The 25,591-nt window shown below is 38.2% G+C and overlaps 1 protein-coding gene across 18 annotated transcripts in view; it reads left to right on the top strand.

The window, feature by feature from the left end:
- Positions 1–25,591, top strand: part of LTBP1 (latent transforming growth factor beta binding protein 1) — a 381,680-nt gene that overhangs the window by 254,603 nt on the left and 101,486 nt on the right. For 12 of the 18 annotated variants that reach the window (XM_058551457.1, XM_058551453.1, XM_058551456.1 and 9 more), the window contains 7 exons: positions 1,970–1,992; positions 5,489–5,588; positions 6,080–6,178; positions 15,363–15,488; positions 16,775–16,900; positions 17,285–17,407; positions 20,836–20,955. In XM_058551457.1, coding sequence (XP_058407440.1) covers positions 1,970–1,992; positions 5,489–5,588; positions 6,080–6,178; positions 15,363–15,488; positions 16,775–16,900; positions 17,285–17,407; positions 20,836–20,955 — 717 coding nt within the window. The remainder of the gene's footprint in view (positions 1–1,969; positions 1,993–5,488; positions 5,589–6,079; positions 6,179–15,362; positions 15,489–16,774; positions 16,901–17,284; positions 17,408–20,835; positions 20,956–25,591) is intronic. The other 6 variants (XM_058551451.1, XM_058551467.1, XM_058551464.1 and 3 more) reach the window with 1 other exon arrangement.

Raw genomic sequence — 25,591 nt, 5'->3', positions numbered from 1 at the left:
ATCCATTTGTTAAAACCAAAAAGGTTGTCCAGTGTTGCCAGATGTTCTCTGGGGAGTAAAATTGCCCCTGAGTGAGAGCCACTGCTCTAGAGTAATATGTGCCTAGCAGGTAACAATATTCCATGGTAATCTCAGGACATTGTCTTGCTATTTGGGGGCTACTTTTTGTGTTTATTCCTGGGGAGTGATTTAGATCCTTCAGGAAATGGCCCAAATTCATTTCTGTGTCTAGAGGGCCATTTAATAAATATTTATAAGGTGGAATACACAGATTTAAAACAGTTAAAGCATGAACTGAGCTTCCGTGAAATAGAGTCCAACAGGCAGTCAGGGATAATGGGAAGCAAAATGAAGAAAGATAGGAGAATCGATCCAAGGGATCTTGGAGGTCACTTAGTGCAATCCTTTCATTTACTTGCTGAGAAACCTGAGACCAAGTGAGGGAGCATGACCTGCCAAATGTCATACGAAGAGTACATAATGGGACCAAGGAGCACATTTTTCTAGGGAAGTGGTTAAGGCCTTAACCTCCAGAAGGAGTCTAGCGACAGTTGACTTTGACTGTCTCTCTTGCATTCAGAAAGAGGGATTATCTCTCTCTCTGTCCTTTTATATAAACCAGCATATCCAAACTTGGAATATCTTTGTTACCAGAAAAATTCTCACCCCAGATAGAAGGAATAAAAATCTTAGATTGGTATGGAATATATATTTGCTCTAATAAAGCTCCTGTTGGCTCTTCACAGTTGATTCTTGGGTCAGAATTCAGGGTGCCCATTTATGGATTTTGTGAGGACAGAAGATGCCCAGGTTAGTCAAGAGTCGGAAGTTTGCAAGGCCTCCTTCCTGGTAGAGAGGTCTTTTTTTTGTAGGGCTCTGAACCTTTGTGTGTTCTAGCCTATTTTATTCCACTCTTTCACTTGCTGAGTTTTTTCCTTAGTTAGGCAGAGCAGGTAGGACCTCACCTAGAATTGACAGTATTGACCATTTTGCTCCTTATACACTTGGGGTGTCATGGCCAGATGTTTGCAACTACTCGTCCTCTGCATAGGTAGGAAGAAATGGGCTCTGGTCCAGATTCTGCCTCAAGACTCTTTTGGTGATGGGTTAGGCAGAATGGAAGGTTAGTTGACTTTTTCCAACCATAAGAATATTGCAGCAGTGGTAGCAAGCTGGTGCCCTGATTGCTTTTAGAAGTTAATGTACCTACCAAACCTGTATACTAATGTTTATGGAGACTTGGACTCACGAGAAAAATCCCAGTGAAGGTTGACCAAAGGCTTGAAGACTAATACTAAGGACTGATTAATAATAAACAAGTCTGTCTAAATAAAAAACATAACCACACCACTACCACCCCACAATAATGTTATGATTGTGTAATATATAATTTGTTAAACATATCGATGCTAACTAATCTCTAGTTGGCTTGTGAGGTTTTTTTTTCTTAATTTAATTAGCTTGTCTTCCTGAAAATGCTCACAGGGCTTCGTTAAAGATTAGTATGCATCAAGAATGCAACACCCATTCTTATTGAAATAAGTGGCTTGCTTATTTAACATTAACATCAGAAAGCATTTCAAACTATGGATAAATATGTGACCAATTAATGAAAATGTTTGTTTTCCAAGATATGGGAAGTTCCACAAAATTGAGGTTAGGCATAAAATAATGCACCAGAAAGTATTGCCTTCTTGAACTGTTTTAGTTAATGAGCGAGTTGGAAAGGACTTCATCACATCTGCTCCCTGAGGTCCTTTATTTGGGGAATGGCATAGCATGGATACTTCTTCCCTGTCAGTCATGTGTAAAATTCTCCAAAATGGTAGATGACCATAATTCTGCATTTGATTTAGTTTGATTCTTAATCCATATGGAGAAATACTGGACTTTTATTGCTTCTTAAAAATTGAAATATTATGTGGTGGATTGTCTTGTGCTAATGTCCTTCTTTCTTTTCTGGTTTTAGTGGCAACAGTACCCCCTGAGAAGGTAATTTATTCATTGTTTGCAAGTCTTACTTTTTTTTACCCTCAAAATGATTTTCTTTTAGAATATGGGTGAGGTTTTTTAGACTTCAATACAGTAACAGGTCTATTCATCATTTGGTTTAAGGAAATATAGCATTCGTTTATTCAAGAAATATTTATTGAGCACCTACTATATGACTGGTACTATTCTGAATGCTCAGAAAACAATAGAGAACAAATCAGACAAAACTCTTTGTTCTCATGGAACTTAAATTATAGTGAGAGAAAACGATGGGACTTCTGGAATCAGGGGCTTAAACAGAATTCAAGGAGTCAACGCATGGCCTAGACCATCAATGGAAAGAAAGGTTCCGACATGTTTATGTAATTGTGTCTTCTTAGAGTGCATATATACTGAGTGAGGTACTTCTTAATTCAACTAAAATTTAACATGCATGTTTGATTAAATTAGAGTAAGAACAGAGCTAACCCTTGAAAGTTATAATCCAATACTAGAATGTTGCTTCTTAGAAATTTTAGAGAAATTTTTATCAATCTGTTTGTTTTTTTGGCATAAAATGGGACCATGAATTGTGAGATTTATTAGTAGGAAATAGAGAAATTTGCTTAATCTAAGTCCTATTTATGTAATATTCCTTGTCTGAATCTTGCTTTGATTTTTTAATAACGTGAAAATTAGGTAATTATTAAATGTTTATATATTTTATAGATAATTCAGTTGACAAAAATGCATTAAGAGAATTTAGATGACACATGTACATATATAAATTATTGTAGTTTTTAAAATCTTTAGCTTATGAATATGGGATATAGTAACATAAGTGATGAAAGGATCCAGAAAAAAAGGAAGTATGATTTTAGAGTGATAGCACCCAACAAGGAAGAATGTTATGTTATTTTGACCCCAAAAGAAGTATATGCGTATTTTATGTGCACATTTGCGGCTCTTGAGTAGCGTCTATAAAGATCAGTGATGTACCGTAGTTTGCCATTTTATTGATTTTGAATTTAATTCTGGTTGATATGTGGGAGGAATCATTTAGCGTGTGAGTGGGCCAGCCAGCTCCCTGACAGCCTCATCTTATCTCGGTTTGTTGTTCTCTGTTTATGATTGAGTTTATGGTAACTCTCATTAAGAATCTGAAAGATGGCCTGAAAACTTTCTTGTATACCTTTATACTGTAATTTATTTGGAGAGGAGGCAGTGGGAAAAATGCAATAGTAGTCTTTGTGGTCTTGACTCCTTGCAGAGGTCTCATGATATTAAAGATTGATGAAGAGAAAGCAGGGTGGTCTAGGGGTAGGAAATTATGTGTACAAAGGTGCAGTGGAAGAGACAGCAAGAGGTCAGTTAGGGGAGCATGAGAGACTTAGGAAGAGACTTGGGGCTGCTTTAGAGGACTTGGAATACCAAACTGCAGTTATAATCAGTGGGGAAATACTCTGCCCCTCAACTGGACCCTACTTGTCAAGTGAAGAAGTGGCATTGATTAGGAAGTCCGCTGCCCGGTGCTGATGGGGGAAGTTCTGTCTGTAAGTTGCGAGCGTGAATTAACATTCGATCCTGGTTGTCTCCTTGCTGACATTGAACATGGGCTGCGGGGAGTAGGGTGCAATCAAGACTGATTGAGGTCATCTTTAGTAGGTAATAGAAAGCTAGTGTGTATTCTTTTTTTTTTTTTTTTTTTTTAATTTTTTGTTTATTGCAGTAACATTGGTTTATAACATTGTATAAATTTCAGGTGTACATCATTATACTTCTATTTCTGCATAGATTACATCATGTTCGCCACCCAAATACTAATTACAACCCATCACCACACACACGTGCCGAATTATCCTTTCGCCCTCCTCCCTCCGCCCTTCCCCTCTGGTAACCACCAATCCAATCTCTGTCACTATGTGTTTGTTTATTGTTGTTATTATCTACTACTTAATGAAGGAAATCATACGGTATTTGACCTTCTCCCTCTGACTTATTTCACTTTGCATAATACCCTCAATGTCCATCCATGTTGTCACAAATGGCTGGATTTCATTGTTTCTTATGGCTGAGTAGTATTCCATTGTGTATATATACCACATCTTCTTTATCCATTCGTCCCTCTAGTGTGTATTCTTAAGACGAGGGAAAAAGTAATAAGTGCTTAGTATTTCTGGAAGATGAATCACAGCAGGATTAACTGAGACAGGGACAAAGAGGAAGCTTGAGAAACCAATTAGATTACGACAGTAAACTGAGAATGAGAGAACAAGTCCAGACTAGAGTAGCGGGGGCTATGAGTATGGAAAAGGATGAACAAATATAAGGAATATACTGCAGATGGGCAGGGCTTGGAACAAGGAACGAAAGAGGGAGGACTAAAAACTAACTTTAAACCTGGATGGATTAACGTCTGTGGCATTGACAGAAATGAAGGAGTTGGAACGAGAGCCTGGATGGTTTAGGAGGGGATGGATTTGAGGTATTTGTGGAATATCTAAATGCAGTTACCCTGTAAGCACTCATGCCTACAAAATTGGATCTTTGATGAGATACTCAGGCAGGATGTCTGTTTCATAAAAAGCAGAAAAGATGATAATTAAAGCTAGGAGAGAGGGTAAAAGAGAAACAGAGGCCAGGGGAGTGAGCTTGCTGGAAGATGACAGTAATTAAAGCAAGAGAGGGAGAGAGTATGTAGGGTAACTTGATGAATACTTTCAATGTAGTGATGATATGCGAGCTCTGGCCCCACAAAGGTGTGGGTGAGATCATAGACCCTTAACTCACCTGACTGTTGAGTCTCCATGAGCCCTAAGAGCTGTGGCTGGAAGCTGAGCCGTGGATGCCACTCTGGTCCTTTGTTTGTGGTCCATGGAACAGGAGGGGACAGCAGGACACATGAAGAAGCCTGGGGTGTTCCTCCAAGTCCCTGTTTTTCTATTGTTTTGCTTAACTACCACTATTCTGAGAGCTGGAGGTGTAAAGTTATTAGATATGAGGTTAAGAGAGGCCATAATGACTGACTGGCTTAAAATATTTCAATGTGTCATGTATCCTTTGTTATGACGCATCTGCTGTATCTATTATCCATTAGTCTGCAGAGTGTGGTTGGTCATCTTACTAGGGAAGAGCCACATGTGAATCAAGTGACAGTTTAGTTCTCCTTTGGGGTTAGTTTTGCCTTGTTGCAGACCAAACGTGGGCCCCTGAGCCAAGGCATTTGTTTAAAATGTCTGAAGGGACCTTTTGCTTTGGGCGTCCGGGAAATGGGTGTGGGTGTGTGCATGGGTTGGCACTGCTGGGAATGCTCAAGGACTTGCTGTAGTAGTAGCACAGCCATAGTTCATATATATTTTTTTAATTTCACACAGTTTCACAGGTTTTTGTCTAATGTCCTGTGATATTCATTGCCTTTCTAAGAGTAAAATTAAATAAAAATAGTAATATGTGGAAACTAAAAATAATTTCTACTTTCAATTCTCTCTTCTTTTTTCTTTTTAATACAACCATTCAGGAAATACCTTCACTGGATCAAGAGAAAACCAGACTTGAGCCTAGTCAGCCCCAGCTATCTCCAGGCATTTCCACTATTCATCTGCATCCACAGTTTCCAGGTAGTCTGTTTTGATCTGTGCGATTTGTTAAGACTGTTCTGAATAAGAGAGTAAGATAAGAATTTTTTGTGTCTTTGATTTTAAAGTTTAATACATCACTAGAATTCATAAGTGAAAATACACTTATGTATATTAATATACTCAAAATGCTAGTACAAGTACAGTATTATAAGTATTATAATGGTAAAAGAAAGATAAATTTTTCACTATTTTCTGTGGTTAGGGGTAACCTATATTATTAGAACATTATTGAGGGTCATCATTTGATGAAGGGTCATTTTTCTTGGCTTCTGAGTTGCTCTCAGATATTCTTGCTAAACGTTGAAACTGAGGCTATAGGTTAAAACCATGAACTTTAGGGACCTATAACAGTTCTTAATATCCAAGAACTACTGTGGTATGTTATTAGACTAAATTATGCTTGCATTTTGAAATGGGATCTCAGTGCACACAACAGACTTTAATTTTCTATTCCCTCCTTCCTTGTGTAGTAGTGATTGAAAAAACATCACCTCCTGTGCCTGTGGAAGTAGCTCCCGAAGCTTCTACATCAAGTGCCAGCCAAGTGATTGCACCTACTCAAGTAACAGGTGGGTGTGGTATTTGTTATATACCCTGTGGAGGAGAAATGGGTATGAACTTCATTTTAGATGTAGTATCAAAATTGTGTCAAATGTAGGGGCCAGCTCTGTGGCCTAGCGGTTAGGTTCAGCGCGTTCGCTCTGCTTTGGTGGCCTGGGTTTGGATCTTGGGCTCGGACCTACACCACTCGTTAGCTATGCTGTGGTGGTGACCCACATGTAAAGTAGAGGAGGATTGGCACAGATGTTAGCTTGGGGCTAATCTTCCTCAATCAAAAAAATGAGGAAGATTGGCAACAGACGTTGGCTCAGGGCTAATCTTCCTCAGCCAAAAAAAAAAAGAAAAAATGTGTCAAATGTATAAAATTGCACATCGCGGGATTGGTCATAATAGCAAATATTTGGAAACGGTCTAAATAATTGTTAAAAAGGAGAAATATGTTTAAATAAATTATGGTACATATGCAGTGGAATATCACATAGCTATTAATGTTTTAAAAGAATATTTAATGTTATGAAGAGATGCTTATGGCATAATAGGAAATACAGAACACATTATAGTGATTTCAATCTTTTTAAATGTTTACAAACAGAAAAAGATGGAAAGTGCATTACTGTAGTCAACCATTGCCAGTTAATAAGATCGTGGATAACGTTTATGTTCTTCAATATATTTTTATATATTTCCAAAACTCTTTATAATAAACGTAAATTATTTTAATCATTAGTGACAGATTATCAAAATGTATCATAATTTGAAACAAATTGACAGCCTAAAAGTTAATATCCCTAATGTATTTTTATTGCTCATTTATAATCAGCAATCAAAATACTAATAGAAAAATAACTCATAGAAAAAAAAAATACCAAGAAACATATAATAGGAAATTTCAACTTAAATAGTAATCAAATAAATGAAATTAAAATCAGATAATTCTTTTTTCTTATCAAATTAGTATTTAATTTTTTGCTAACTGAGGCTCTCATACATTGCTGAAAGGAATGTAAAGTGGTTCAACTTTTCTGAAAAGGACAAACTGGCAATATGTATCAAGAACTTTAAAAATGTTCAAAACGTTTGAGTCAACAATCCTATATTAAGATCTCTAGTGTAGGGCCCGGCCTGGTGGCGCAAGCGGTTACGTGCACACACTCTGCTGTGGCGGCCCGGGGTTCGCCGGTTCGGATCCTGGGCACGCACTGATGCTCTGCTTGTCAAGCCATGCTGTGGCAGCGTCCCATATAAAGTGGAGGAAGATGGGCATGGATGTTAGCCCAGGGCCAGTCTTCCTCAGCAAAAAGAAGAGGATTGGCAGATGTTAGCTCAGGGCCGATCTTCCTCACACACACAAAAAAAAGATCCCTAGTGTAAAGAAATAATGTCCCCAAAGACTGTGATAGTGTTTTATATAAGTGGATACTTCCCACAGCACCATGTATAATAGAGAGAAAATAGAAATAACCTAAACATTTAACTATAGGGAAATAGTTAACGTTACATCTATACATTGGAACATTATGTTGCCATCAAATACAGTATTTGAAGAATTTTTATTAAAGTGTAGCAGAAAATGGTCACAAAATATTGTTAAATACAAGATGAAGTATGTAAAAAATGAAAGATATAGAGTATTATACCAGTTACATAAAAAAGACATGTTGTATACATTGGGAAAATGCTGGAAGAAAATACGCCAGATATTAGCAGTGATTTATTTTTTGTGGTAGGATCCGAGAGGTTTGGAGGGTGTTGTAGAATTTTTCCTATTTTCCACATATTCTATAGTGGACAAATATTTTTATAGTCAGAAAAAATGTCACTGAGATGCATCATATGAGTGTAAGTTCAGGATGAAGTTGGCAATGTATAACAGGAGAAGCTAATAGAGGAATTTGCAGCCTTTCTTAAAATATTCCTTCCTCGGAAACATGATACGCATCATTTTTCAAATAAAAATGTGCTTGCTTGATATGGTATTTAGCAGAGTTGTGTGATCATTTCACAATGTATTCATATATCAAAACATCAAGTTGTACCCCGTAAATATATATAATTTTTATATGTTAACAAATATGCAATTGTATATAATTAAAACATGCACAATTTTTTATATGTTAAAACAAAAACTTTTAGCCATTTTTCTCAAAAATGTGAATGTAAGTTCTGTTAGATATTTGAGTTGAGACAGCAGACTGGAAAGTGTTTCGAAAAGCACCTCTGTCCCTAGGTGAAATGCACTTGACTGAGGAGCGCAGAGTCACATCATGGGCTCAGCAGTGCATTTTCATCTAAGTCAAGGATACCCTCAAGGTGCGCCTGCACCCAGAGCCACGGCCTCCCCAATAGTTACTACATGGCAACTGCTCTTTGGTTTTACTATTAATACTGAATAAAGCAGTACAGAATTGTTAGATTTTCTAAGTATGTCTAGAGTATACAATGAAATGATAGCGATTTTTTAAAATATGGCCATGGCTAAAGTACTCTCCCTTGTCAATTCATTTATGCGTCTACCCACTTTATTAAACACATCTGTAAGACACTCTGCTGTGCACTGCAAGGCATGCAAACATATAATACACTACCTTGGTCAGCAAGGATCTTCTCACTGTTTACCTCAGTGTTAAAAACAAAAATTGCAGGGTGACAATGTAATTCACCAGTTCTTTCTAAATGCTGTATTTCTCTTTTCCCATGTGACAACATACTTGAGTTTTGTGCCTTTTTAAGGATGGCTGACTTCAATGGACGGACTTCTTGCACACTAGCTTTGGAAAGGTTAATTAAGTTGGCTAGATAAATGCAGTCTCGTCATTTAAATGCAGCTGTGTGAGGAATAACAAATTGAAGTTACTTTGCTTCGACTGAATTACAGAGCTTATTGAGAAGAATGAACGTAGCTGTGCTATCTGAAGTTGTTAGAAGACAGCTTAATTTGAGTTTGGCCGAAATACAGGGCTGTCACAGGGCTTCAAACATCTGCTATCACATGTTTGAAGCACAAATATTTCCTTCCAGGAAACAAGTGACAGAAATTTTATTCTCACGCAGCATTTGTAGGTGCTCTCACTTCCTATAATAAAAGAATCTTTCTGAAACAATCCAACGGGAGAACATTATAAATAATCTGAATTAAAATGGTTTGCAATTTTGGAGCTACACTATAATCAGTAATCTACACTAGAATAAGAAGACTGTGTTTATCAAATTTAATTTTTTTTTATAATTTTATTTATTTATTTATTTTTCCCCCCAAAGCCCCAGTAGATAGTTGTATGTCATAGCTGCACATCCTTCCAGTTGCTGTATGTGGGACGCGGCCTCAGCATGGCCGGAGAAGCGGCGCGTCGGTGCGCGCCCGGGATCCGAACCCTGGGCCGCAAGCAGCGGAGCACACGCACTTAACCGCTAAGCCATGGGCCCGGCCCTATCAAATTTAATTTAAATCAAAGTATAGATGTTCCCATTGTTTGATATGAGAGCCATATAGACTGAAGGAGCAATCTGATAATTCTCTCAGGAACGTTATGCAGTGTTTTTCTTCCTAACACACAGATGAGGTAAATGTTATTTGTCACTACTAGTTTCTCCTGTAAGTGGAAGAAAGGGATAGAATAATAAGTAGGAGTCTAAAATAAATAAAATCAATTCCACATTGCTTAGTGATGATGTCTTTATGATGGTGAGATTGGAAGTAGCCCTTTCAGATTTCGTCAGACACACTTTGACATGTAATAATTATAAAGGGAGCCACATATTTGCAGAGAGTAAGTGTGATATTTTCCACTCTTAATACTGAGTTGGTGGCTTGCAACATTATTGGCATATTGTTTCTGAATAAATTATACGTTTTAGCATATAAATTCTCCATTTAGCATAGTGCCTTAATAGCCCAAGGATAGGTTGGAAAATCAAACCTTTATTTCTCTGGCAAATATTTACAAAGTGGAAACATCTGTTTCAATTGTTGTGGGACAATTTATGCTCATTGTGGGGCAGTTAGGAAGCCAGGGCATTTTTGTAAACCTTTCTATGAGTTATTTCATGCCTTCCCCCAGTTCTTCCCAAACTTTCTCCATGGCCCTTGCAGACCAGCCAGAAATTATTCTTTGATTTCCACCACTGCTTTGCGGAAACCTAGTTTGTAATTATCATGGCCCAAACATCATAAGAACTATTTGTTCATCAGATCTTTTCCAAAACTCAGAATTCACCCCTTTAAAAACGTTTGTCCTTGAAGCATATTACCAGTGTTGTTACAGCCTCAATAAACTATGTATGCTTATGGAAAATGAACTCTCTTTTTTCATGTAAAATCATCATGCCTTACTATTTCTAGGCTCAATTTATTTATTTATTTTGAGTAATCACATGATGAGGAAAAAAGCTAAAGGTCAGGATACTCATTTTCTTTTTCTTTTTAAACAGTTTTATTTATTTATTTATTTATTTATTTGTGAGGAAGATCAGCCCTGAGCTAACATCCATGCTAATCCTCCTCCTTTTGCTGGGGAAGACCAGCTCTGAGCTAACATCTATTGCCAATCCTCCTCCTTTTTTTTCCCCCCAAAGCCCCAGCAGATAGTTGTATGTCATAGTTGCACATCCTTCTAGTTGCTGTATGTGGGCCGCAGCCTCAGCATGGCCCGACAAGTGGTGCATCAGTGCGCGCCCAGGATCCGAACCTGGGCCGCCAGTAGCGGAGCCCACGCACTTAACCACTAAGCCACGGGGCCGGCCCAGGATACTCATTTTCATATCTCGGCAAAATCTTTCTTTGTCGTTGAATTCTAGAAAATATCATAAAGATACTGGACTCAAATCCACCATTGGCCTTGTTGCCAGGATAAATAGAGCATTTGATTTTTCATTGTCTTTTGGTCGTGGCTCTTTTTCCAAATTCTAAATGAACTCTAGCAAAAGAAAATGGAATCACCCGGTGAAGGTGACATTGTTTAGGAAGGGGTAGGGCGGTCCTGAGAACCAGGAGGCATGTGATGGGTGCTGTGAAGCAGGACACATGCAGCGTCTAAGGGGAGCAGGCTCTTGGTCTCTGGGGAACTGAACATACTGAAGAAGACGAGACATTCCCATTAACTGGAGTACCCTGGAGCCGGTAATGAGCACTTCCTGTGTGAGGCTCGCTGTATTCCCAGTGCTTATGTTGACATAGTCTGCTCAGAGAAATGTAAGCTTTGACATAAACTGTTTCTTTCGTGTCAGAGCCACATGCCTATATGTGAGTGACCTCTTAGAAAAATATAAAGCATAATGTCTCTGCCCAAAACACACAGAAAAAGCCGTAAGCTTTTCCTACTCTCCTTTAAGACAGTACCCTCGAGACTTGCCTTTCTGTGTAACGTATATGTGCTGGAGAATGAAAGTGTGATAGAAAAGGGGGGGAAAGAAAAGCATGGGAAGAGGTGGTGGGAGACATGTTTTAAAATAGATATTAGTAATTTATTTTTTTACCTTAAAAAAATGGTGTGGGGGCCAGCCCCATGGCTTAACAGTTGAGTGCACGCGCTCAGCTGCTGGCGGCCCGGCTTCGGATCCCGGGCGTGCACGGACGCACCGCTTGTTGGGCCATGCTGAGGCAGCGTCCCACATACAGCAACTAGAAGGATGTGCAACTATGACATACAACTATCTACTTGGGCTTTGGGGAGAAGAAGGGGGGAAGAAAAAAGGAAGAGGGTTGGCAATAGATGTTAGCTCAGAGCCAGTCTTCCTCAGCAAAAAGAGGAGGATTGGCATGGATGTTAGCTCAGGGCTGACCTTCCTCACAAAAAAAAAAAAATGGTGTGGATTAATGTTTTTGTTTTTATTGAGATGTAGTTGGCACGTAATATTGTGTTAGTTAAGGTGTAGAAAGCGTTGGTTTGATATATTTACATATTGCAGTAGGATCGCTACAGTAGCATTAGCTAACACTTCTATTGTGTCACATATTTATCATTTCTTTTTTGTGTTGAGAACAGTTAAGATTTAGTCTCAACTTTGAAGTTTATAATACAGTATTTTTGACTATAATCTGATAAGTTTTTTGGGGACTAGTGAAGAGAAAGCAGACAGAGGTATTTTGAAGGTGTTATGGCTCTTTTTTTTTTTTTTTTTTCACCTAGAAGGGTAGAGTCCTGCCTAGCAAGTATGGATGAAAGAGATCTCTGAGGTCAAACTGATGACAGCTACATTAATTAATCCCTTGTGTAAAAAATGAGACAAACGGTGTAGAAATCAAGTATATTTTAGTTAATGTCCTTAGCTAGTTGATGTATCTCTTAGTACCCTCTAGTGGTGTCAGAGTAACATTTTCTTACATATGTTAGTGTCCTGCCAACAGGATCAACATTTTTAAGCTGCGTCTCTATATACTTCATCTATGATGTAATCAGCTCAGGATCCTCAAAGATGCCTCATAACTATAATTTCAACCTCATAGCTTCTATCTAAGATACTAGATTGGAAGGAAAGGCCCTTATTCAATTTATTTCCTAAGACTAAGGAGTTATAATTCTTAACTATTTCTCCTATCTCAGAGCTGACTTAGGAAGAAACAATTTAAATATGTTGGCAAACTGTGCCACAGGGGTGCATAAATTTGAATTAAGTGTCACATATTTTTGAAGACTTTTGTTCACACATGTAAAAATTCCATTCTAAAGGTATGCCTGAAAAATGACAAATATTTGGTAATCAACAAATTAGTATGTGTGGGGGTGGGGCAGTGAGTACTGATCAAGCATTTCATGAAAACCCCTGATTTATAGCCTTTTACTTTGTCCTGAATTCTTGTCTCTGGTATACTGATTCATCTTCTAATTTTTCTTTTTGCAAATTTTGTCAATATGTGGTTTCTGTTTTAAGAAAATGGCAGAGAAGACTATAAAGGAAGGTCAGTAATTACAAGGAAAACCAGGAAATGTAAATACCAATAATTTTCAAAGAAGGCATCTATCTAGAATGTGGAATAGATGGTTAGAGGTGTGCATTTCATACTATTCTACCTATAAAGAATTCTTATAAACAGAGAAGAGAATTCTTACCTGAAAGTCTAGGAGTATAACCTTGAAGATTACCTTTTACCTTCAGATTTTTGTGGCACATAGAAATGATTTTTTAAGGAAGACTTTTCTGATTATAAAAGTAATTATACATGCTCATTGTAGAAATTTTTAAAAATATAGAAAAATATAAAAAAGGAAAATACAAATCTCCATAATCATAACACTTGGGTTTATTTCCTTCTAAATCTTCTTTTCTGTGTAGTTTATAATTTAGATCATATTTTATATTAAATTTTGTATTCAACTATATTTAACAAATAAGCATTTTCTTATGTTAATGATTATATAATAATCTATGCTATGTGTGTATTATTCATTTTTTTGTGTTATTATTGACAGTCACTTAATTTAAGCAATCATGTTAGTCACCCATGTTTTTAGCCTTTTGATTTATTTTTCTATAATTTTATATTATACTCACTATAAACAAATCTATTTTTTCTGATAGTGAATTAGCATAAATAGGCTCACTAAAGATATAATTTGTAAATGTGTGTTTTTCTCATACATCCAAGTGGTTTTGTGTAAAATACTGCATCTCTGTATTCATATGCTTCCTTTTCAAGTCTAGCAACTTTTTGGATGACTTGCATCAGTTGTCTTAAAGTCACAACACAGTGTATAACACTTGATGAAAAATAAAGAATGCGGGTTGCGTTTTGGAGAGCAACCCCAAGGCCAATTTAGGTCATTTCCGTAGTGAATCTTTGTTAAAGCACTGTTTTTCCCATCCTCCTTCTGCAGAATGCATAGCGGGTTATGGGCGACAGTAGCATGCCTGTTTTTCTTCTCCTTCAAACCTCAGACCACTGTAACAAGGCTGTGCCTTAGCTTATCATGCTCCAGGCCCTGTCTTCTTACGCTGGGCCACTTGGACTCATCCATGGCAGCATCTGTTTTAAGCTTTGTTTACTATGTGATGACCAAGAGATAATAGCCCAAGGTAGTATTGTTATAAATGTGCTGTTTCTTTGGAGCAACAATAAGATCAACGGTAATAATGATGATAACAATGGCTAACTTTTACTGAACACGTGTCGTATATGAGGCATTGGGCTACATGCATTATTTAAGTTATTTCCTTTGAATCTGACACTCTGACATTGGTACTCTGATTATTCCCATTTCACACATGCAGAAAAGTGAGGTGTGGAATGTTTGAGTAACTTGCCCATGTTACAGAGCTAAGAAAGGGCAGCAAGATTTGTACCTCTACTGTCTCCAAGCCTGGGCTTTCAACCACCAGCTGCACTGCTCCACCCCCACTATACCATTATACCTCCTTACAAAGGACATTGAAAATAGCCTATCTTAGGGGAGTAATTCCTCTTAGAAGGCCACCTTTGAGTCCTCAAGTCCTCTTGGTAATTGAAGCTCATTTTGATGGCCTTTACCCACCTAGGACTCCTATGACCTTGCCTCTATCGCAGTGTGTGTCTATGAGTGGAGTGAGGACTCAGGGTTAATCTGCTCAGGCTTTATAGAAGGAGCAATTCTCAAGCAGGAATCAGTAGGAGAGTAAGGGAGAAATTTAGCAGAGAAGATTTGGAACATTTTACTTTACCAGTATAAATAAAATATGCTCAGGTTGAAATTGGCAAATTAAGAGTAAGTTACACTCAGAACTTTTGCTTTGATTAGAAGTGGTAGATCTTTCTTTAGAATTAATGAGAAATTTTGGGAGGAGATTGGATGTAACTGTTGGAACTTGAATTTGGCCTGCTAATGAATAGAAAGTTACCATGTATTTCTTATCAGGAGAAATCACATTATGATTCAAGTCCATCATCTAAGATGAACTGGAGTGGACAGAAACTCATTGATAGGCCATCTTGGAGGTTAAGAAGAGTTGATTGTCTTAGAACTTCTAACGTGGCCTCTTCCTGAGTTTCCACCCACTCCAGTTCATCTAAGAAGTTGTTTCATTAGGAATTATTGATGACCTTGGGTGGGACTAACTGATCACTTGTCAAGTAATCAAGTGAATTGACACTTGTTTTTAAAAGTCACCTTCTGTCTTCTAATTGCATACCAGGCAATAAGCTAATCAGGAATGGTTTGTAAGTAGCAATCAAATCATTATTTATATCTTTTTTTCTTCCACAATTTTTATTTATTTTTAAAGAAATAAATGAATGTACTGTGAACCCTGATATCTGTGGAGCAGGACACTGCATTAACCTGCCTGTGAGGTATACCTGTATATGCTACGAAGGCTACAAGTTCAGTGAGCAACAGAGGAAATGTGTTGGTAAGAGAGACTTTGATAGATAAAATGAATAATTATAAAATATTTGTACATGTAGGACATTTTTTCTTTAACTATCATGGGAAGATGTTATTGTATTTAACTTTAAAAAAATTTTTATCCTTGAGCTAAGGGAGTTCCAGAAAGAGGTTTGCTAAGTTCTTGAGATGCTCTTATCTTTTGGTTCAATGGCTACCCACCTTACCAAGTGTAATACAGTTACATGAAGGTGAAAAAAGTTTGTAGGTGTAATAAATAAGAGCTGTAGAAATAGCTACTACAAACATATATTTAGCAAAGCCAAGTTAATATTAATGTATACTGCAATAAAGAATTATATTCATCTAAGTACATAAAATCTGATTTCTAAAAGGGATTTCTAAATGGAAAAATCAGTATATGCTGACACAAAGCAATTAATGAATTTATAAATAAGAGATCTCACATATGGTTCTTTGGAAAAAATGTATCTCAGAAAGAGGTGTAATGGTGCTAATAAGTAAATCATTTTTATGTGTTAACACTAAATTGAATCTCTCTTTTTTTAGAAAAAGAAAATTCAGCACTAAGAGTTATAAGGCGAAGATAAAGCAACAAAGGCATATGCCTAATTAATACTCCCCAGGCCAGCTCAGCAGGGAGCGTCAGAAATGTCATGAAAAGGACCGTTCCACTGAGCGCACGGGTGGAGCTAGAGTAGATCATCTCAATTGCCATTGTGCAACATGTGTGCATTTTGCAGTTTGGTTTTATGTATGTCAATGTAAGGGGTAAGGGAGCATTCACCTGCTCCATAACATGGCTATTTCTCTTTCATTTGCATACATTGCATGTATGATGTTTAGAACCCTAAAATACAAAATTGAAAAGGGCGGTCGACATGATATAGTCTGACTCCACCCGTGTACACAGTGGAAGAGTCCCTTTCACGACATTTCAGATGGTCCCTGCTGAGCTGGCCTGGGAGTTGCAGAGCGAATTCCAGTGCTTAGATGATTCCAGTTATCAGGCGGGTCCTTCTGTGTTGACCTGAAATCTGTCTCTTTGAAACACCAATGTCATGGTTGTAGTTTTAGCTTTTGAAGCAATTCACCATAAGTGTAGTCCCTCTTCCCAGTAACAGCCCTTCACGTATTTGAGAATGGTCATGTCTCCTTGTACTATTTTCTTCAGTTATCGAGGTTGGTAGGACACAGGGAATAGCATGCTGGTATTTTAATGGAAGAGGGAGACTGAGAATTTCATGCTACCCTATATAATAATCCTTTTATCTATATTTTTGTTAACAGATATTGATGAATGCACTCAGGCCCAAAACCTCTGCTCCCAGGGACGCTGTGAAAACACCGAGGGAAGTTTCTTGTGTATTTGCCCAGCAGGATTTATGGCCAGTGAGGAGGGTACTAACTGCATAGGTAATGGCAGTGTTCTTCCTAATGCCTAAATTCTCAGATCTGGGTTTTTAGCTCCCCTAAGATTCATCAGTCCGGCGCTTATTCAGGCAACTCCGAATTTTTTATTAAACACCTGTTATGATGTAGTAATCTGCTAGATACTGAAATATAACAATGGATTTTGTTTTCCCATCAACACTTTTGAATGAAGTGTCAAATGTATGCAAAGACAAGAGGCGTTAAATGTTTCTTTTGGACCCTACATAAATCAAAACGACTCAATTTTGAAACATGTGAAACAAATCAGTTTCTTCATTATTAAGTTCAAACTAACCTGGGAGATGGGAGAGGTTTGAAATTACATTTTGGGAAATAAAACTCGACAGTGTTTTCTGTTTTGCGTAGATGTTGACGAGTGCCTGAGGCCAGATGTATGCGGGGAAGGGCACTGTGTCAATACCGTGGGGGCCTTCCGGTGCGAATACTGCGATAGCGGCTACCGCATGACCCCGGGAGGCCAATGCGAGGGTGAGTCTGCTAGAGAACGGGGAGCCTGCCACCTCTAAGTGCAGAATGCATGTGACCATGAAATGCAGGGCTGGGTCCAGAACCCCAGGCTGGTAGGCACCTAGCCTGGTACTTACTTTCCTCTACCAATCTGTGCGTGACACCAGCTCATCCAAGCTCTTCCTGCCTGCTGGATTCACAGCCTCTTTGCCTCACTTCAGTGGCTCTGTCTGGATTATCTTCATGCTGTCTCTATTACTCACTTCAGTATCTGCCTTCTCTGGTATTTGGAGTGAAATCACGTTAGAATAATTAATTGCAAAGTTAGTACAAACCCAGACTTAATTACAGTGTCTGGATCATTCATTTGGGGACATTATGCAGGTGTAACCAGTGTTGACTTCTAGTTTTCAAGCTTTTCAGTTTGTTACATTCCTTTGTCTCAACTTCTTTCTTTTACATGTGTTCCGGGACTTGCTTGCAGACTCTCTACAGAAGCACTGTCTGACCAACTCCAGGTCAAATTCCAACTGTGCTAGATAAAATTTCTTTACTATTGACCTCAGCAATGAATTTGTTCTCGTTATAAAAATGTTTTGAAAACTTTTTATAGCATGGCCAAAATGATTAACCATTTCATATTTCTGCTCGTGTTTGTTTCCAAGTTCCACAGGTTCTTTTGAAACCACTGTGGTACTTTTTTAATAATCATTTTCATGAACAAATACATTGAACTTCTGCTTAAATCCTGCCATGGAAACACCAGGGCGAAGGAGCAGGGGTCTCTGGGCAAGTTTTTGAGGAAGCTGGAAATGGGGTTGGTGCTCGTTCCGTGAGGGTTCCCTGCCTGGGTGCCTGAGAATCAGTCTCTTTTCTAATGTGACTGGGCTTTGAGAGCGAGGGAGGGATAGACCAGTTGTGGCAGGCTGCTCTCAGCTGTCCCTTGGCTTCTGCATGTTGGTTTTTTCCTCAGTTCTGATGACCCAGGCCTGGAGGGAGAGCTAATAAGACTTCTTTTGGCAGCCTACAACTGCCTCTCCTGCTAGTGTCTTGCTTTGGCCCCTTGGGTTCTAATCTAGAGAGAAGTGGGAGCGTTTTATGTTCCTGGATCTCTGATCAACTCAGATCAGAACAGAGCTATGAACTCTCCCCCGACAGCTGAGGGCCATGAGACAGCACAGGTGTGAAGAGCCTCCACCGGGAACTCGCTAAGAGAGCAGTGACTATGGCATCAGCTCATGACCCCCCACACTTAGTAACTCTCTGACGTGGAGCCAGTTGCTTAGCCCTTTTGAAACTTAGTTTCATCTGTAAAATGGGAACCGTGAAGTTAACTTTTAGGATTGTCCTCAAAATACACGCAAGTTGTAGTATCTTGTATGGTGCCTGTCACCTTGTCAGTTTGCAAGAACTGTTAGTTGCTTTAAACCTCTCCCTTCCCTGACTCTTTTTGTTTTTGTATAGAACTTCTCAGTACATCTATAGTTGTGGGACTGGTTTAAAAAAAAAAGGGTATGGGTTTATCTGACAAGCATTTATGTGCAAAGCAACACTCCCAAAAGAGGTCAAATACTGATCTTAAATTCTACATACACTCTCAGGACGAGACAATAAGATGTTTAAGTACTAACTATAGCATAAGAATGGAAAGTGGAGAGAAGTTTGAAAATTATGTAAGTGGAAAGCAGTTAGACTATTCAGTAATATTCAATATATGGAAATTATTTAACAGAAATATTACCAGAGTTCCCTGAGTAAATAATACATAATTTTATCCCCTTGAAAAGAAGGAGCCAAATAACGTGGCTATTTTCTAATTTCGTCATGGACCAGAACCAGAGGTCCCCAGGCTTCTGGCTCACTGAAGATTTTCTCAGCTGTCACTAACCAAGTTGCTTTCAAACAGCACCAGTCTCCAAGGAGTCTATTATAGTTTACAGACATTATCTCATGTGTCCTTACTTTATTCTGTTAAGGTATTGCCAGGCAGGTAGTCCCTAATTTATAGAAGAGGGAACAGAGGAGAGAGCAGCAGGATATTCAGGGATGTTATCTGGTGTTGCTCGGCATTGTACCTTGGACCAGCCTATCTCTGTGACCTTCTCTGACTTAGCGGTTGTAGTTCTACGAAAAAAAAAGAACAAAAAAAATTCCCATCCAGAGAAGAAAGTAATGCTGTTTGGAAAATGAAACTGGCAAGCATCATCTTTTTGTAGAACAAGAAGTCCCAGAACATCTGACCTAAAAAAAACCACTGTGTGTCATTGTCTATTGGCAAGAATATTTTGGTGATAGGAAAAAAAATTACAACACTGACTTGGTGCTTATTCTATTAATATCATCTTCAACTTTTTTACTTTAAGCATCTTTTCACATGTTTAATGATATATAATGGGAGATAATTTTTGTGAATTTGCCAGAATGAAGACCTCAAATACCCATGTATGTTTAGTGTATCCATTATCTATTTCTTTCACCTTTCAGCTTATGTTGTGAAAAATCTGTTTAAGTATGATTAGAAGTCCTATATACATTTTATTCTGGGACACTTAAACGTTAAATCCACTCACTTGAATTCAAAAATCCAACTCCAGAAAAACATTTATTTCAAGTGGGGCTAGTACCCAAGGTATTACTACTCCTTTTAAACTGTTGAACCATCTCCTATATTCTCCTTTTTCCCCATTTTATTATTCTACCATTCTTAAAAGTGACTAAAGCTATTGCAGTAATCTCTGCCACAGTCCCAACCATATTTAAGATGTTGTTTTCTCCTTACATCAAAAAGAACAATGATTAATAACTTCAGTTAGCTGTGACTGTGAAAAGTAAGGTGTATTTTTTACTAGAAAATAGTACCATATGATCATAGCCACCATGTTTTCTGGATAATCTTGGAAGTATGTGGTGAGTTCATTCTCTCCTAATGTTCTTTTTCCATCTCCAAGAAATTCCTATCATGTGAAAAGTTTTAAATTATTCAAACCCAGGATGTTCTTAGGCCCATGAAGCCAAAGCGAGGATTTCCCTAGAGCATTCAGGGTCTGCAGAGAGAACCTCTGGCCAGGTGGATATATGGCTTCCTTACTTGCATCCTCATTTCTTGTATTTCTTTCTGGCACGCTGCAGTATTACTTGAAAGATTTGTTCAGAAAGTGGCCCCGAAGGAGATGCCAGCTCCAAGAGTGGAGAGACCTGGGTCTTCCAGTTGGAGAATTGGGGCCATGTTTTTCCTTTGAACATGTGTAAATATTTTAATCAAGGTGCGCCTGGCCATGCATCGTCTCTGTGTGTTTAAGTGTAGACTCAGTGTTGCACTTATCCAGTTAGTGTTTTCCCCACCAATGTGTAGTTTATAATACGCCTTTTTCTTCCCCCTTCATCATAAAGTAAATTTTTGCTTTAGTATTCTGATAAAATGTTTGTGACCTAGCTTTTTGATTTTTCAGATATTGATGAATGTTTGACTCCAAGTACCTGTCCAGATGAGCAATGCGTAAATTCTCCTGGATCTTACCAGTGTGTTCCCTGCACAGAAGGGTTCCGAGGCTGGAATGGGCAGTGTCTTGGTAGGTACTAGAGTGTTCTCATGGTAGTTTTGTTTTTTCTGTCTGGCCCGTTTTCTGACAGTGGTGTAATGCCAAGTGAGCCATCTTTCAAAATGAAAAGAAAAAAAAAAAAAATTAAGTGTAACAAACTTACCTCGTTCTGAGAAAACTTCCAAGGAAAGTTCTAAGTAGCTTTTAACTATGGAGAAAATGAGTTGGCATGAAGAATGTGGGATTTTACACGGGACAGATAAGTCTAATTGAAATAAATTGTTATCCCTGATGTGACAAATTACCCAAACCAAGTAAAATGATAAGCACCACAGGGAGGAGAGAAGTGGAAAGCAAAATGCCTAGAACGAGAGAAAATGGCCGAAAAGAGAGAAAAGGCCAAAGAAGCAGCTACCACAGACTAATTGAATTAGGAAGCATGCAAACACCAACGTGCAGCAGAAGTAGCAAAGGTAGAAAAAGAAATCTTGACTGATTGCCCAGGCCCCTTATGTCCCTTCATATATTCGATTAAGTATTTAATACTTAGGACCTGCATTAGGCACTGAGGAAGGGAAGTGATAAATCTGCTTTGGTTCTAATTACCTGTGCTCTAGTTAGCTTGCCCCTTTTAGTGGTTTTCCTTTGTGTTTCTGTCTGCCGTGTGATCTTTTTCTTAAAAGTTGAACTCTCTTCCACTCCATGCGATTTAACTTTTCATTCGTTCATTCCTTCTTTCCTTCCTTCCACAAGTGCTGAAGAACTTACTATGTGGATCCAGGATTGTACTGAGTGCTGGCATATGTTGATGGACAAAAAAATAAAAGTGCCTTCCTTGTGGATCTTATTATCTTGTGGGGAGACCGATACTCACCCAGACATTTCATCAGTAAATGCAAATGCACCAGTGAGACAAGTGCTAGGAAGGAGGGTTCTGTGATGCTACAAGGGCACATGATAGAACGAGTTGCCTGTAGGGAAATTCTTGAGTTGAGGTTTAACTGGAGATTTAACTGGAGAAGGGGATGGGAGAGAGATCGTTTTGAATAGAGGAAACAGCGTGTGCAGAGGGCTTATGGAATGAGGAAGAAGCAGGTCATGTTCCAGAAGCTGAAAGGCTAGTGTAGCTGAAGGACAGAGAACAAGGGGAGATCTGCAGCAAGATGAGGGGGCAGCCCATACCAGACCCTCTCCGTCCTGTTAAAAATGTTGGTTGTTATCCTTATGTTTCTGGGAAGACATTTAGGTGTTTTAGAGGGAGTGGGATAAGTAAGCTTGGCAGAAACACTCCCGGTTTCAAAGCTTTGGACTCATCACCAGGCAGTATGAGCTGAGTTTCTGTACCTAGTGCACGTGGTCCCTTGCCCTGAACCTCGTGCCCATCCCCCAGAGTCTCTATCAATGGAATTGTGAGATGTTGATCTTTGGAGAGAAGAAAAGATTTTCGTTCATTTATTTCTTTTTAGATAAACGTTTATTTATGTAATCAGTGCTGGTCAGAAAGTACATTTGGTTTTAATTTTCCCATTTGGCATAAATTTCATAGTTGCCTATCAAGGTTCCATTCATGCTTTCATTATCACATAGTGATGCATATTATAATCCAAGAGCAGAGCCTGAACTTTACCTTAAATGACTAAAATTCACAAGAGAAGAGTAGTATAAACACAGCCCTGATTCATGAATTTACTGATGGAATGTGACTGACCAAATTGGGCAGGTGATTGCTCTTCAATGTAAATGCATTTATCTGGATTGGGCAATAATAATAAGTGAATTCTTATACCTAGATGTATGCAATCAATCTAATTGTGACAACTTTGCTCCAATTTAGTGACAGAAAAACAGCACCTAATTTAAAAGTAATTTCACTTTGCTAACCAGATTAGCAGAATCATAAGCAGAGATGTTAGGTCACTGTGTTACTCAACCAAAGTCACACACTTAGCAGTGTAAAAACGAAAGCTATTGCTTGGAACAAGTGGCGGGGGTCATGCATTTCCTATTAAAAGTAAGAAGTGTACTTTTTCCTTCTGCATTGGGTGAAATTTTAGGCTTTATGTAATCTGGAGGTTAAGCTTCTCCTCTGTGATACGATTGCAATTCCGTCTATTGCTCATGTTGGCCTTCCAGCTCTTCTAAATTTCTCATGAGGGCCTTTGCAGATTATACCAAAATGGATTTTCCATCTCATTTTTTTTTATGATAGTAGAGCTTTCAAATGTTGAAAAGTTGAGTGTGACAAAAAGCAGATATTGTAACATGCCTTTCTGCTCATGTGGAGCCAATAAGTGCACTGGATTTTCCTGGTAAACTCTGGTAGTGCTAATGAATACCCAGCCATATTTTTTGTTGTTGTGTTCCTTTTTACATTTTAGTTCTCACCTTTGTACTTCTGATACCCGAAAATATTTTTCAGAAGGTGCAGTCCTTACTTAAGCTTATCTTTGAGTTGAGCTCATTGATAACACACCTTGATATATATTTATTTGTTTGTTTAACAGTTGAGTGCCTGCTAGGAGCCAGGCATTTTTCTAGACCCTGGGGATTGAGAGTGAACAAAATAAATTCCCTCCCCACATTGCACTTATACTCTAGAGCTCACATTGTGCTTACAGATAAGTAAAGTATATGGTATGTCAGAAGTGATGAGTGCCAGGAAGAAAAAAGCACCCAGAGATAGGGAGTGTTAGAGATTCTATGGTGGACAGAGAAGGCATCAAATGATAAATTACAAGATGTTCCTTGCTAACCATTTTTTTTGGTCACTAATCTGTGACTAGTTTGTGGCTTTTTGTAGCCTTTTATCCAGACAATTTAGGATACATTGATGAAACCTTTTTCTCCAATTTTTAATGTATGAGAACATTAAAGACTTAAAATTTCCCCAAATCTCACCATTTGGAGACAAGTCCTACACTTGGCATTTGTTAGTTATCATGTTAGAGATGATAATCCCTACCCCACTATTCTATTCTATTCCATAAATCTTAGTATCCTTCTTTTTCTACCACTCTCCTCTCACTGACTGCATATTTTTAAAATTATTATAATTAAAGTTGTACAGTGTTTTACATAATACTACTTTCATTTGTTGTCATTATACTTATGGGTTTTTTTTTTAAAACTTGTCTACCTTCATGTCAATTTGGCTCTTTTTTTCTATTAAATGGTTTCATTAAGAATTAAGAAGTGCTATTTTCACCCTTATACCTGCAGAGATTTGATGCCAGTTACACTTTCTGCTTCTTTAACTGACTAAATGGTGAACTTGCTGAAACTGTTAATGGCATCTTTGTATTCATGCCATGTTAGCTGGATCTTACTGATTGATGCTTCTCCTTGATTTATGAATTAGAACTGAAATTATTTTGCACAGAAACAGGTAAAATGTTAGCAGGTGTTGCCTGGGGGACCACACTGTTTCCTAGTGTTTAGTTCAGAGCATACGATCCTTCATTCTCAATAGTTTATTCCACTTTCAAAATATCTATCCCTTAATGCATTTTGGCAACTCTTGTTGGCTCCTCTGTTAATGTAGCTGCTTCTCTCAAGTTGTGGATTTCAGTCCTCTCTTGAGAGCCCCTTTCATCATTCAACACTGTATTCCTTGGACCTCACATTCAGCCTGGGGGTGATGCCCGCTCCATCCCCGCCTCTAGTGACTCTTTCATCACCCCGAGTTCTGGCTGGTTCCAACTGGCTGCTTTAACCTGATTCTTTCTTTAGGGAAGCCAGCCTGTCAGGTACTCAATTTACAGGTTTCTCTTGACTCAAGACGAGTTAGCCTGATTCAAACCCGACCAGAGCCGTCCCCCAAAGGAAATTCTCTCTAATATTTAATTGTTTAAAGGTACATTCAGTAACTTGGATATAAAGATCATATTTCCCTGAATTAAGATTTCGGGCTATGTGACCTCTCTGAAGCTTAGTTTCAATATTTGTAAAATGAGGATTGAAATACTTTCTTCATTGGGTTTATTGTCAGAGTTTAAATAAGTGATATAAAGCACCTAGTAAGGTGTCTGACCCAAGGTAGGACCCAAGAAATCTTATAACCCTTCTTCCACCAACACTATTACCCTCCCCTTTAGCTCCTTTGTCCTGAAATAGAAGAAATGCAATAACTGATACCTGTTAAAGTAAATTATATATCTAAGTTCTATGTATAACTGTCTTCTCTTTGGCTTTCTTGAAGCTCATCTCATATAGTTTTTAACTCTCCCTATGTCATAGGACCTTTCTCTTATGAATTTAAGTAATCTTAATCTTATCATATCCTTTCAACTTCTGAGCATTCTTGTTTTAGCTGGAATATACTTCTTGAGAATCATAATGCTTCTTTGTAGGGTCATTGATTATTCCTAACTAATGTTTCAGCCTCTGCAATACTGCTGGTTCCATTCTTTCACTTCATTTTCTTTGCTCACCTTCGTAAGACACAGTATCTATCCCCTAGTGGATGTCTCTAGAGATCCCTTTTTTAGTTTACTTTATTGTCTTGCTGTATAGTTGAGTCTGTGGCAGACCATGTGACCCGGGGACACAAGTTTCTGAGATTTTTATCAGAGTAATCTTTCTCTGTCAGCCTGTAATTAAGTTAATGATGACTTTGTGACTCCCATTTAAGTTTTCTAAATGTAATAGGTCTTAGGCATTTGAAGAA

The sequence above is a fragment of the Diceros bicornis genome, chromosome 12, assembly GCF_020826845.1.
Source record: "Diceros bicornis minor isolate mBicDic1 chromosome 12, mDicBic1.mat.cur, whole genome shotgun sequence".
NCBI lineage: Eukaryota > Metazoa > Chordata > Mammalia > Perissodactyla > Rhinocerotidae > Diceros > Diceros bicornis.
Note: the sequence above shows the minus strand (reverse complement) of the source record. Positions and strands in the feature narration are given on the sequence as shown.